General features: G+C 46.6%; 1 protein-coding gene across 1 annotated transcript in view; it reads left to right on the top strand.

The window, feature by feature from the left end:
- The window catches only part of VAT1L (vesicle amine transport 1 like), a 139,099-nt gene that overhangs the window by 73,305 nt on the left and 50,614 nt on the right, over positions 1-15,180 (top strand). The window contains exon 7 of the mRNA XM_021702754.1: positions 987-1,181. Within this exon, the coding sequence (XP_021558429.1) occupies positions 987-1,181 (195 nt within the window). The remainder of the gene's footprint in view (positions 1-986; positions 1,182-15,180) is intronic.

Raw genomic sequence — 15,180 nt, forward strand, 5'->3', positions numbered from 1 at the left:
GCCCTTAGAAACTGGAACTTGGCATTTCTAAATTCTGACCAGCACCAAAGAAAATGCAGGTAAATCAGAACAAAACAGTTGGATAACCATTAGTGGATTATTTACTTATTTTCTTGTCTGAAGTGGAGGATGAGAGGCTGGAAATAGTCACATTTGCCACTTGTGTCTGTGTTCCATCTAGGACTTTAGCGCTATTGGCATTTGGGGCTGGATAACTCTTTGTCATGAGGGGTTGCCCAGTGCACTGTGGGATGTTCACCAGCACCCCTGGCTTCTATCCACTAGATGCCAATAGTTTCCCCTCCCCTCCAGTCACCACCACAAAAACACCCCCAGACATTACCCACTGTCCCTCAGATAGGAACCGCTGGCTTTGTCCCAACACTGTGGCTTCACGCTCCATCATGCCGTGCTTTCTGCCTGAATTATGTTCCCTCACTCTTTCTCTGGTGGATTCCTACCCACCTCTCCAGCTGTACCATCATTCCCCCTAGGAAAGCTGCTCTTGTGGCTGGGTCACCATCCCACTGAGTCCCTACCACACTTGGTGGACTTCTCTGCCACCCCTCTCCTTCCCCACCATTCATAAGCTAAACTCTTCAGAAGCCTGAGAGGAAGTACCCTGCCACTCTCTGTAGCCCAGGGATATGAAGCACACAGAAGAACAGGGAGCAGAAGTGGTAGCAGGATTCAGCTCCAGAGCCGACAGTCCTAACCCTGTGCCTCAATGTTCCGATGACATGCGGCCCAATAGCTGTTTTCAGGAAGTTTGTTTCTCTCTCCCACCTAGACCCCGTGCTCTGCTCACAAGCATCACCGTGCACTCACAGCGCTGCCTGGCTAAGTAGCTGCCTTAAAAAATACCCCAACAAGGACCACCCCTTGGCCAGTTGGAATCCGTCCCACTGCAGCCCTATTCTCTGTACACGATGCTATGAACACGGCTGGCTTTGGTTCCTTGTAACGGACACCTTCTCTCCTTCCAGTGGTGGCAGGTCGAGAAGGTGAACCCCATCAAGCTCTATGAAGAGAACAAAGTCATCGCGGGATTTTCCCTTTTAAATCTGCTCTTCAAACAGGGCCGTGCAGGCCTCATTCGAGGAGTGGTGGACAAACTCATTGGGCTCTACAACCACAAGAAGATCAAGCCCGTGGTAGACTCCCTTTGGGCCCTGGAGGAGGTAAGAATGATGTTTTTCCCCCAGCAAATAATCTCTTTTTAGCCCAGGGAGATTTGGGCAGCCAGATACAATCTTTTATTCAAAGATTATTCTCCAGGTTTGTTCGTTTTAAATGAGGGTCCTAAAAGTCATTGTCCTACAGTTTGGGCTTTGGATGTAAGAAATACTCTAAGTTCCGTAGTGGTTCTCAAACCATGTGCCTCAACCTACCACTGTGAGCCCTTCTCAGATAGGCCACCAAGTTTTCATGGGTGTGGACGGTCCACCTGGGTTCTCAGAGGGCATGAATATTGCTGCAGCATCATTTATATTATCACCTCGTGAGTAGATGACATCAAGGTTGGGGCAGACAGTGGCTCAGAGCTGAAATGTTTTGTATGCTAAACTCACTGCTGTTAGCGGTCACAATGGGCACTGTAATTATGAATGAATTGTCGGGTCTAGTATTGGACTGAGTGTGTTTGTTAACTGATCTGCCAAAAGTTCTAAGATTTGAAAGCATTCCTTGATCATGAAAAAAATCTAGACTCCATAATGTAACCTTTCGGGATACTGAAGCATGAACTGGCTGCACTGGGGCAGGTGGTATGTGCTAGGAGGAGGCAGGGTCTAGAAAATCCTCCAGGATCAGGGAAGTTCTGGACATTTGGGTAGCCAGTCTTGGTAGCTACCTGTGCAGAGAAAATAAAGAGGTATAACCTAGGTTGACATTTCACTAAGCAATCTTCGTAGGTCAGGCCGTTGGCTTCAGGCAGCCATGAAGCCCCCTGAGAAACATCTTAAAATATGTAGGAATGTGTTTTGTGTTTGTTTGGCTTTTGCATTTTGCATGGGTGAGTGCCTTACAAGAATTTTTTTGTACTTTGGGGAGTCACAGACATCCTTGGAAAAGCTAACAAACATAATGTTCTGTGATACACATAGTAGGTATTGTCCTGACAATAAAGCTGGTGCTATTTGCCTAATGAACTAAGTTGGCCAAAATCCAGTGGCTCCCCTAAGCACAGAAGTTGCCCTAAAAAAAGCTTTGTGGGGGTCCCCATGTAATCGAGTAAAACTGGTCTTGGGTGAATGGACCAGGAGTGCCTCTTTGATACTGCAGTATCATGAATGGTCTTAAAAAAATACCCAGCTACCAAAACCCTTGTGTCTTCTGATAAAAGAAATACATGCTTATCATAGGAAAGTCCTAAATTAAGAACAGAAGCGTAAAGAGAAAATAAACTGCAAGTGCACATTTCAGAGATAACATTGCCAACATTTTGGCTTGTGTCCTTCCAGTCTTTTTTTCTTTTGCAGATGTTCACTGTGATTCGGTTTCTTGTTAAATCAGATAATCATGCATTCCTTCTGCTGTGTAATCTCCAAGATGGCTAGCCTACTGTTATACATTCCTTGAAAACGTTTTTAATTTACTGAGTCAGACATACGGATGGTATTCACTGTGGTATCTCAGTGGCATAGAGAAGGGCTGGACTGCATGGTTCCTGGTTCTCAGTGGTCAGAGAGGAGAGAGAACTGGGGGTAGTCAAGACCAGGGCTAAGAGATTAACTTGACTATGGGACAAAGAAGGGGGCTTAAACTCAGGGTTTAAAAGGGAAGCATTTAAGTGAGAGTTGAAATCCAGGAGGGGTGCAGTTGACCCCGTGGGTCCTTACTCTCGTATTTGAAATCATTTCTTGGTCACAAATAGGTATTGAATAATTACTATGTGCTCAGCACTGTGCAGATACTGGGGACACAGTGGTGAACAGACAGCCAAAATACCTGGGTTTCATGTAGCTTACATTTAGAGGGATGGAGGGAGGGGCAGAAAATACTGGACAGTGAACAGAAATCAGCAGGGTATTTGCAAATTGTCATAAGTTCCTGAAAGGAATTAAATGAGGGTATATGTTGGAAGTAAGTGGAGCGGGAAGAGTTTTCACAGACCAGTGGTTTTCAACCTCTTTTTCCTTATTATCTGCCCCTCACAGGAGACTTTTTAGACTTCTTGTCCTGATGAATCCCCTCTATGATATTTTAATACCATAGGTATACCATCTATCTATCAATTCAGCTACCTACCTATCATCTAGCTAGCTATCCTTCTGTTTATGTCCTACATGTATATCTGTGCTTTACAGATTAAAAGAGTAAGATTTTTTTCATCCTCCAAGAACCAATTTTTATCCCTTTGGGGGGGGGTGGTATCGCACTCATTGAAAATGCATTCGGTACAGTGACTTCAGACAAGAAAGGTTAGTTATCATTCAAGCTGGGACATGAAAGAGGCTGAAAGCTACAAAAAAGTGCCTCCAAGGCAGAGAGACCCTCAAGAGTAAAAGGACAAGGCTTATGTGGCCCCTTTCCACAGGTTGGTATGAGCAAATGTGGGAATGGTATTTATCCAAAGGATACAAACATAGTGATTTGAAGGGGCACCTGCACCCCAATGTTTATAGCAGCAATGCCCATAATAGCCAAACTATGGAAAGAGCCCAGATGTCCACTGACAGATGAATGGATAAAGAAGATGTGGCATATGTGTGTGTGTGTACACACACATACACACACACACACAGGAATATTATTCAGCCATCAAAAAGAATGAAATCTTGCTATTTGCAATGATGTGGATGGAACTAGAAGGTATTATGCTAAGTGAAATCAGTCAGAGAAAGATAAATATATGATTTCACTCATGTGGAATTTAAGAAACAAAACAGGTGAACAGGGGAAGGGAAGGAAAAATGAGAGGAAAACAGAGAAGGAGGCAAACCATAAGAGACTCTTCACTATAGGGAACAAACTGAGGGTTGCTGAAGGGGAGGTTGGTGGGGGGAAAGGGTAACTGGGTGATGGGCATTAAAGAGGGCTCGTGAAGTAATGAGCACTGGGTGTTGTATGAAACTGATGAATCACTGAATTCTACCACTGAAACTAGTAATACAGTATATGTTAATTAAATTGAATTTAAATTTAAAAATTTTTTAAAAAAGGAGTACCGGAGTAGGTGAGCAGGGCCCAGATAGAAATCTGGAGTTTAGTCTAAGTCCCATGGGAGGCTGCTAGCAGGTCATGGTCAGGAGGTGCCACATTGGGACCCCAAGGGTATGATCCAGTAGGGAAGAAGCAAAAATTGTGAGACTGGGTCCCAGGCTCCAGCTGCAGAAGTCTGATATTCAAGGAAGCTCTTGACCTGACTTGGGAATGGGAGGGGGGGCTAACCTGAGCTCAGTGCTCATTAGGGAGGGTCTGCTCATGTAAGGCAGTGGGGGACAGTGGAGCCCCATGCATGTGGGAGTTAAGTCAGGATGGGTTCTGCGAGGATGCAGAGCACAGGTTCTCAGGACCTGCACTGACCAGAGGTGGGAAGCTCAGGCTGGCAGTCGTGGTGGACTGAGTCAGGGATCCCATCCACACAAGTCCGGGTACTTTATTCCAAATACTTCCCCAATTCACCCACTTGCTCTCCTTTCCACTCATGGCACTGTGGTCTAAGCTGGTCTCCCTCCTGCATGAGCTCCTGACTGGCCCCTCACTTCCATCTTGCCCCAGTGCAGGGCATTCTCCACCCAGCAGCCCACCCTTGGGCCTTATCACTTATCACCTTATCACTGTCACCCTTATCACTCCCTAACCCAGACCGTGTCCACCCTGCTTAAAATCCCGCTGTGACTTCCCACTGCACCTGATCTGCAGTCTGAATTCTTTCCTGGACTGTACAGCTTTGTCTGGTCATAACTCCTGCCCCTCTCATCATCTTCTCACTGTCCACTTTGCCTCCTCCATCCGAGTTGCAGTGGCCTGTGTGTCCCTGGTCCTGAAACTACCCAAGCCTTTGGGAACAGAGGTATTTTGAATACTCCTCCTCCAGATTTTCACAGAGCTGCTTCCTTCCACCCATTCATATCTCAGATTCAATGTGACCTAAATAGAGAGACCTTCCATAAGCCCCTCCTGAAGGGTTCTTCCTACACAGCCACCCACCCAGGTGGCTCTTTTTACTCTGTTCGACCAATCTCCATTGTATTTATCACTGGTTGAAATGCTCTTGTTCATCTGTTGGCTTGTCGAGACTCTTGTCTCCCTTCCACTATGAAGTAAACCCCAGATGAGGAAAGACCCTGACTGTGCCGTTCAAGACCCCAGTGCCTGGCCTGGAGCCGATGCTCAATAAACACTCATTACATGAGTGAACTGATGAATCCAGCAATACACAGAAATAGGATTACCTGTGTATTCTCTATGTTCAATAATAAATATGTGTTGAATGACAAATAAATGAATGAATGAACAAGACATACTAAAACCAGGTATTATTACTTAAAGACAACCTGGGCCCAATTTGACATTTTGGCCAAATCATCCTTTGCTGGGGGTGGGGGTGGCCCTATGCTTTGTAGGATTAGTAGCATCTCTGGTCTCTGCCCACTAGACACCAGTAGCGCCACCCACTGCCAGCCATGACAATAAAAAATATCACTAGACGTGGTCAAATGTCCCTGGGAGGAGGGGCAAAACCTCCACAAATTGAGAAACACTGCTTTAAAAGAAGCCATATTGGTTAAGATAGTCCGTAGGAAAACAAAGGGATTATACGTTCCTATGGCAGGCTAGTCATCCACAGAGGGGGGAGAGAGACAGCCGTTGCCTGTTTGCCAACAAAAACGTCCACAGCCACTCATCAGTAACACCCACCAACTTTCTGGGGGATCTTTTCTACAATATTTACAGACATCTGTTTAGAGCTGCAGTTGGCCCAAACTCAGTTATTTATCAAGCCCACGTGGCTCTTCTGGGCTCGAGGAGAATAGAGTATGCTTATTACTTGCGAACCTCAGAGGGACGACTGTAATGATTTTTTTCCCCTCCCCTTTGGTAAATGATTTCACAAAATTGCTTTTCAGGCCAGCTCTGTAACCTCATCGATGGAATATAAAGCCCATAGGGATTAAAAGAAAATTTTCTTGGGCTCTCTGAGCCCTCAGACTAGAAGATTTAATAATTTCAGGAACGATTTAGTGTTTCTTTTTAGCCATCTGTCTTTGACTTTATTGTAAGTTTAATACACGAAGCAGAGATATGCTCCAGTTTCAGGTTTGCCTCCAGATATTAAAGATGCAGCTGTACATTAAGTTAGAAAAAAGCTCATCTCTCCAAACAGTTCAGAGATGGGAAAGGAATGAAACATACTTGTATTTGTCAACCAAGCAGCAGTGACATTACTGAGACCTACTATGTGCGAGTACTATTTTAGGATTCCCTGGCCCTTACATTTATGATTTAGTTTCTGACACAAAACCAAGGTGTCGGTCATGGGGTACTGTTTTCAAGTGCAACTGGTTTTGAAAACTAGAGAGAATAATGTTAATTAAGAATCTATTGGGACTTCATCAAGATAAAAAGCTTTTGCACAGCAAAGGAAACAGTCAACAAAACCAAAAGACAACCGATAGAATGGGAGAAGATATTTGCAAATGACATATCAGATAAAGGGCTAGTATCCAAAATCTATAAAGAACTTATCAAACTCAACACCCAAAGAACAACTAATCCAATCAGGAAATGGGTGGAAGACATGAACAGACATTTCTGCAAAGAAGACATCCAAATGGCCAACAGACACATGAGAAAGTGCTCAACATCACCTGGCATCAGGGAAATCCAAATGAAAACCTCAATGAGATACCACCTCACACCAGTCAGAATGGCTAAAATTAACAAGTCAGGAAACGACAGATGTTGGCGAGGATGCAGAGAAAGGGGAACCCTCCTACACTGTTGGTGGGAATGCAAGCTGGTGCAGCCACTCTGGAAAACAGTATGGAGGTTCCTCAAAATGTTGAAAATAGAGCTACCCTACAACCCAGCAATTGCACTACTGGGTATTTACCCCAAAGATACAAATGTAGTGATCCGAAGGGGTACGTGCACCCCAATGTTTATAGCAGCAATGTCCACAATAGCCAAACTATGGAAAGAGCCTAGATGTCCATCAACAGATGAATGGATAAAGAAGATGTGGTGTGTATGTATATATATATAGAGAGAGAGAGAGAGACACACACACACACACACACAATGGAATATTATGCAGCCATCAAAAAATGAAATCTTGTCATTTGCAACAACGTGGATGGAACCAGAGGGTATTATGCTAAGCGAAATAAGTCAATCAGAGAAAGATAAGTATCATATGATCTCACTGATATGAGGATTTTGAGAAACAAGAGGGAGGATCATAGGGGAAGGGAGAGAAAAATGAAACAAGACTAAACCAGAGAGGGAGACAAACCATAAGGGACTCTTAATCTCAGGAAACAAACTGAGGGTTGCTGGAGTGGTGGGGGGGTGGGAGGGATGGGGTGGCTGGGTGATGGACATTGGGGAGGTATGTACTATGGTGAGCGCTGTGAATTGTGTAAGACTGATGAATCACAGACCTGTACCCCTGAAACAAATAATACATTATATGTTAATTTAAAAAAAAGATTCTGATGTCTATAGTAAAGAGCTGTTTCATCTGTTTTCAGATCCCATGTTAATCTTTCAGTTATCTTTAAATGTTCTTTCTTTCTGATGCTGAAAGTAAGTGAGGGTTGGAGCAGGTCAAATATGGCAAAGAAAATAAGCCAAGGTTCTGGGAGTTGGGTAAAGGATGGGAATGAAGAGACAAGTCAAAAAGTGGCTCCAAGAACGAGGAGGGGCTTAGTTGAGATGGGAAGGATACAAATTCTTTGGATGACTTTGGGATTACAAAACAAGGAAGGCATTCCAAGCAGGAGGGACAGTGACAAAATCTCAGAAGCAGGAGTATGGGGTAGGCAGGGTTGAGAGGTCTGAGCAAAACACAGCAGAGGTGGGGCGCCTGGGTGGCTCAGTTGGTTAAGTGACTGCCTTTGGCTCAGGTCATGATCCTGGAGTCCCTGGATCGAGTCCCGCATCGGGCTCCCTGCTCCGCGGGGAGCCTGCTTCTCCCTCTGCCTCTGTCTCTCTCTCTCTCTGTCTCTCATGAATAAATAAAATCTTTAAAAAAAAAACAAAAAAACACAGCAGAGGTGGTTGGCTAAGGAGGAGAGGAAGTAAGGTTGGATTGGTCGATGGAGTCACATCCTGGAGGCCTTCACTGCCAAGCAGAGAAAGAGGAGTTGACGTTCTAGGTGAGGTGACTGCTCTTAGAGAGTGTGGCCTAAGGAACATGGCACCATCTGACCCTTTCAGTTCCCGGAAGCCCACCCCCGTCCCAGGTGTGACACTAGTAATGAAACACCTGGACTATATAGCTGTAGCCTCTGATTATAAATGCCTTTGCCCATCTGCCATTTCATAGCACAGGGAGGACTCTGTTATGAGCTGCATTACTCAGCCCCTCAAATTCATATGTGGAAGCCCTGATGCTCAGTACTTCAGAATGGGATTGTATTTAAAAACAGGGCCTTTAGAGAATGAATCAAGTTAAAATGAGGCCTTGGGGTGGGCCCTCATCCGTCTGACTGCAGTCCTTCTAAGAAGGGGAGATTAGGACAGAGAGACACCAGGGATGTGCAGAGAGACCGTGTCAGGACATGCCATCTGCAGGGGCAGGAGAGAGGCCCCAGAATATAACCAACCCTGCTGGCATCCTCCTCTGGGACTCCCAGCCTCCAGAATGGTGAGAAAGTAAATTCCTGTTGTTTAAGCCACCAGTCTATGGTATTGTGTTATGGAGGCCCCAGCCAACTCATATAGGGTGACACAGAGATCTTGGCAGTTTTAAAATCTTCTGTTAAAGGTACTGCCGGTAGCATTTTACAACATTATTTACATAATTGTCTGTTTGCACTCTCTAATATGGAACCACTAGCCACATGTGGCTATTTAAATGTAAATTAATTAAGTCAAATTAGAGATTCAGTTCCTTAGGGTACTAGGCACATTTCAAGTGGTCAATAGTTACACGCGGCTGGTGGTTACCATATTAGACCCTGCAGAGACAGAAGAACGTGCCTTTCATTGTAGAAACCCTGCTGGAGCTGATCTAGGAGATGATGTCATCCTTCTGTTTGAAAGTAGGAAAAAATTTGCCTCCCTAGCAATCTGGCATGATTACCTTTTAGCAAATTATGTTAATTATGCCCTTCCTTGTATGTCTCTCTTTGCCTTGACTGTAGTGAAGCTTGCTATCCAAATGCAGTCACTTATTTAAGTGCCCCTAATCCCTCATTATATTTCCTCTGCATTTTTCCCTTCATGTTAATAGTCGTGGTTTAATTACATGTGTGTCTTTCATCCTATGCCATCACAAAACCTATACAGAGATAGGTCTGCCTAAAAGAATCAATGAAGAAAAAATAATAACAATGCTGAGCTTGATAGGGACACTTACCTGTCCTGGAGCAAGAGGGTGACTTGATGAGAGACAGATTAATGTTGAAACCAGTGACAGAGTGTGGAATGACCCAAGACACAAGGCCAGGTCGGGGGTGTGATTGTCAGTGTCAAGAAATGGCAGGCTTCAGACTCCGACACCAGACTGGGAAGTTAATAGAAGATGAAGCCAGGCATCGGACACAGTTGTCCAAAGCCAAGCTAAGGAGGCAAAGACTCAAGGAGAAACCATGGAAAAGTCCCACTTAATTATGGCAGATGGCAACTGGCTGGCATGGACCTTCTTTAAAGATTTAGAGGCTCCTTCTGAGGCATGGTTGGGGGTAGGGAGGGTACTTTAAGGACATCACCCCAAAGCAGACAATGTGTGTTGTATCATGGGCTCATTGGTTTGGAGGACGGACTGGGGGCAGCTGGTCTGGCCAGGAGGTCACTACAGATTTTGAGACATGGGTAGGTGAGCCCCAGACAGAAGTGGGGGCAGTGGAATGGGAGAGAATTAGCAAGTCGGGGTCACTGGAAAGAATGGAAAATGGAAACAAAAGACAAAAGAGAACCAAGAGACGGAGATGATCAATGGTCTTGTAACCTGGGAGACCAGGAGTGGGGTGCTGGCAAATACCATTTTACTCACCAGTGCTAGACGCTGCCGCGAAAAAATCTGATGAGCTTAGTTCTGAGTTTGGTTTGAGGGTGACGGTAGAACATGCAGGTGGAGATGTCCACAATTCAAACCCCCAATCACAGGGAGATGAGAGAGGAGGGTAATGACCGGTACTTCTACTGCTACTGCCACGATTTCCAGAGGATTCACTGTGTGCTGGGCATTGTTCTACGTGTTCTGCATGTATTAAATCATTTAGACTGCCCAACAGCCCTAACACCCAGCTACTATTTTCCCCATCCTCCAGGTCACAGATGTGAGGCTTTCAGGAAGCTACACTTGCCCCAATCTCCTGATTCTGTTGAATTTAATGAAAATTTGAAGCCCAGGGAAGTCTGATGCAGAAAAGTTATTGAGAAAATAGCAATGAATAAACTCACTGAATAAAAGAATACGCAAAATAATCTCATTGGCAAACACTTGGTGTAGCGTGTCTCTATGTGCCAAGCACCTTCCGTTGATTAACTCACTGCATCCCCACAATGACCTCGAGTAGGGGGTACTGTCTGTTACTATCTCCGTGGCACAAATAAGGAAATGGGGTTCGTGATGAAGGTGCCCCAGGTCACACAGCTGGTATGTGGCCACGCCGGCACAGCAAGACAGATTGGGTCTCGAGTGTGTGCCACTTCTCCGTGGCCAAGGGAAGAGGCTGAGGCCAGAACCCCAGCATCCCCCAGCCTTCACAAGAGCAGGCAGAAGACGAGGCGTCCACAGACAGGGCGATGGCACGGGGACCACCCTGGCCGTCTGACAGGTCCTTAATGTCGGCAGCTGCTGACAAGTCAGGAAGCACATAGAGGAAAAGCCTTTGGATTTGGCCCCGGGTCACGTTGACCTTTCAGAAAGTCCTCTCAGTAGGATGAGGAGGGCAGAAGCCTGGATGCAGAGGGTCAGGAAGGGAACACTTGGGTAAGACAGGCTGACGGCCAGCATAAGCCTCCCATTCAGCGCTGAGTAGAACAAAAGCCCTGAAAATAGGGGCGCCTGGGTGGCTCAGTCGTTAAGCGTCTGCCTTCGGCTCAGGTCATGGTCCCAGGGTCCTGGGATCGAGCCCCGCATCGGGCTCCCTGCTCGGCGGGAAGCCTGCTTCTCCCCCTCCCACTCCCTCTGCTTGTGTTCCCTCTCTCGCTGTGTCTCTCTCTGTCAAATAAATAAATAAAATCTTAAAAAAAAAAAAAAAAAAAGCCCTGAAAATAGCCAGGAGGAGCAGGCTCCAGGGCGGGGCTGTTTAGAAAGTAGACTAGTGGTTGCCTAGGCCTGAGGGGGTTTGGCCGGGAGGGGGAATGAAAAGGACCACTAAGAGATATGGTGCTTCTGTTCAGAGAGATGAAAATGTTCTAAAATTACTGGTGGTTGCACAAGTCTGTGACTATACTAAAGACCATTGCATTACACACATTATATGCATTAGAATGCATTATGCAGTATGGTATGCAAATCGTATCTCAATAAGGCTGTTCTATTGTGGGGCGGGATGAAGAGAAGGGTTGTGTAGAGTTGTGCAAGGGAAGATGGGAGGAGGTACAGCTTGGGAAGTCCAGATCCCCGGCCTCAGTCCTTAGAGTATCCTCGCTGCATGGCCTTGTGAAACCAACCATGTATCTTGGTCCCTTCCCCGAGTTTCCAGATGAGGAAGCCTAGTCCCCAGGAGTGACTGCTATGTTTGCTTTGTGTTCCTAAGCTTCATTCTTCCTTTGCCGCGTGTCCCCCTTTCTCTCAAGGTCAATCCTGGATTTTTCAGTTCAACACAATCGCTCCCACCCCACACGCACACACACACACACACACACATTCTCAGTTTCCACGCACGGTGTCCCTGCATGCCCCGGTCACCTGTGTTTTCTGCAGCTCAAACATACCAACACCATCCTGTCCGCAAGCCGTGCCATGCACCTGCCCTCAACCCTGCTCTGAGCTACCCAACAGATCAGCAAATTGAGACACAGCTCTGCCTAGCTCATCCATCTGCAGGGGGCTGAATAAGGAACCACTCCTGTAGACACGTTGATTTTAAAGCAGAGACCCATTTCAGGCTTCTGACCTGTAAGAAGTGTAAGAGAATAAATTTGCGTTGTGTTAAGCTACTGAGTTTGTGCGTTACAGCAGTAATTTGGGAATTAAGACCTCATCTATTCAGCAAACCCAGAGCTGGGCTCTGAAAACGAACTGGTAGTGGGAAGATGTGGGTCTGCACTGAGGGAGCAGCCAGATGGTTACATAAGCAGGACGTAAAACCCACAGGAAGCGAGCTGGAGGGGTGGCTGAGGCGCGTGCTACAGCCCAGGCCCAGGCTGGAAGGTGGAGAGAGAGAAGGAGGCTGGACGTCCAAGCACAGGGAAAAGGTGCATCTGCTGAACAGGAAGTGATGGGAAGGCCAGGAGCCAGACTTTGAGAGCACGGGGAGGAAACGGAGCAGGTACAAGCTCCCACCAGTGCCCAACTGTGCCATCCTCACTCTGGCCAACTGGACCGTTGCGGTTCTTCAAGAACCTGGGTCTCTGTTGCCTCCTTGCCGGTCTTCATGCTGTTCTCTGTTATTTCCGCCTAGCATGCCCTTCCCTCATCCTTGTCCCGTGAAATTCCTGCTCCCCTTTCAAGAATCAAGGATGGTGTTAGCTCTTCTGCAAGAGCATCCCCAACATCCCACAGTCTTGCCATGACCCCCAACCCCGAGAGGAACCCCTGATTTTGGGTCCCCTGGGCTTGCCTCCTTCATCAACATGTTCATGGACAGTTACCTATGAAAAATGGAGAAAAGAAAAAAAAAAGAGATAAATGGAGAAAATAATGGTATGTTCCAGCAGTTTTTAACTGGAGGAATTAAATGACCTCATGCCTGACAGATATTAAGTGCCTGCTAGCTATTACTCTTGCAGTGCAATGCTGATGTATCCCCCCCGGAGTTGAGCTCTTTGGGGCCAGGGACTGTCAGGCAAGAGACCGAGCAAGGAGGACACAGGGTGTGCCGTGCAGAAGATTTCCAGGGCCTCCAGGCAGGCGTGTCCATCAGCCCGGGGCAGCGTCTAGCCATCCAGGCTCTAACCAGACAATTTTGTCTCCATCAGACACCACAGCATGTTGCTGGATTAGGTTTATTCACAGCTAAGCGCTCCTTCTGGGAGCTCAGCAATGAATACATTTCTGTGATGAAGGAAATGATCGCTTTTGCCTTCATGCCTATCGTTTGGCTGAAAATACATCACAAAACTGGAGATTCTTGTGAGCCAGGGACAGAGTCAATGCAGGCTGCTCTTGGCTGTGTTTTTAAAAGACCTAGGCAAAATTCTGCTACTTCCGAGGCTAGAAATGCCTGGTTGCTTCTGTTTGCTTTCCAAGTCGATGGAGCAATCACTTTATAGGTCTCATTTGCAAGGTGACACCAGAAGGACCGTTTTCAAATATTTTCCAAGGTATCTGTACTGATGTGTTAATCATGGATTCTGACCTATTCACTAGAAGCAGATATGGACGGTAACTGTGCGGCAGACCAAGATCGTTTGAACACTAGAGTACACGTTTAAATCAGAGAATGCATAAGGGAAGGTTGCATCCCGGCAGGTAGGCGTGCTGTGGATGTTGCCTACACTTCACCTGCTGTAGGCGTTCTCCTCCCTGAGCATCTCTTTCCTCCACTGAAAATGGGCTGCCATAACCAAGGACCACAGGCTGAATGGCTTAAGACAGCAGAAATGTATTGTCTCACAGTTCTGGAGGCCAGAAGTCCCAGATCAAGGTGTCGGTAGGGTTGGCCCCTTCTGGGGGTTCTCTGTCATCTTTGGCGTTCCTTGGCTTGTAGACACATTGGCCCATGGCTGTCTTTGTGTTCACATGGGGTGCTCACTGTGTGGGTGTCTGTCTCCAAATCTCCCCTTCTTATAAGGATGGCAGTCATTGGAATAAGGCTCACCCTACTCCAGGTGACCACATCTTAACTAATTACATCTGCAAAGACCCTCTTTCCAAATACAGTCACATGCTGAGGTCCTGGGGGTTAAGACTTCAACACATGAATTTTCAGTGAGGGCCTGAATTCAATACACAACAGATAGTGAGTCACATACACTCAGAATGGAAAAATGTTTTGTGAACTGTGAAGGGCTGAAGAGACAAATTTTTGCATAAGGGTTAAAAGAACAAGCTCCAGAAATGGGCCAAGTCCTCCTTCCATTGGTGATAGACGTGAGTCCTTGAGAAGGGCACCTGACTTCACTTCCCTAGGCTCCCCTTCTTCATCTGTGAAATGGGGATAATAGCAGTACCTCCCCTATGGGGTTGTTGTGAAAACGTCATAGACGGTGCGGGGCCAGGCTGTGGGGCTTGTCCTAGCACCCTGTAAAAGTCAGCTCTGTTCCCATCTAGGCAGGGATGGGTAGGGTGTGGCCTTGTCTTTCTGTCTCTTATAATTCACCCTCCCAGGGCTGGCTCCCCCATGATTTGCCACCACCATGGCGCGAACAGGCTTTACTATTGCTTCTTGCCTTTTGCTTTTACTTACTTCCAAAGGCATCTGTGGGAGCTGCTCTCGGGAACAGAAGCTCTAAGCAGCCCAAATGATAAACACATGCTGGTATTTGGATCCTCCGATCCTCCAACCATCTAGACTCTGATTACTAAGCCGTTAGCTTGTTTTGGGCGGTGCTGCCAGGAACGTACCATGCTCTGGTTAGTCATTTAATAAACTCCAAGCGAGCAGCTGTCTGCAGAGCCCTGGGCGAGTGACAAAGTAATGATGGTGGATCCAGTTTGACATTTACGCTGAGCCAGGCACTGTCCTGGGCATTTTGCATGCACAGACTCGTCTAGACTCACAGCAACCCTGAGTGCTCTAAGGAACTGTTACTTCCCCACTGTGCAGATGACACTGAGAGGGGTGAGTGGCTTGGACAAGGTTGTACAGACAAAAGTGCTAACACCAAAACGCAACTCTCAAGTGGGCTCTCTCCTGAAGCCATGCTCGTGGCCATGGCTTGGCCCCTTCA

The sequence above is a fragment of the Neomonachus schauinslandi genome, chromosome 16, assembly GCF_002201575.2.
Source record: "Neomonachus schauinslandi chromosome 16, ASM220157v2, whole genome shotgun sequence".
Lineage (NCBI taxonomy): Eukaryota > Metazoa > Chordata > Mammalia > Carnivora > Phocidae > Neomonachus > Neomonachus schauinslandi.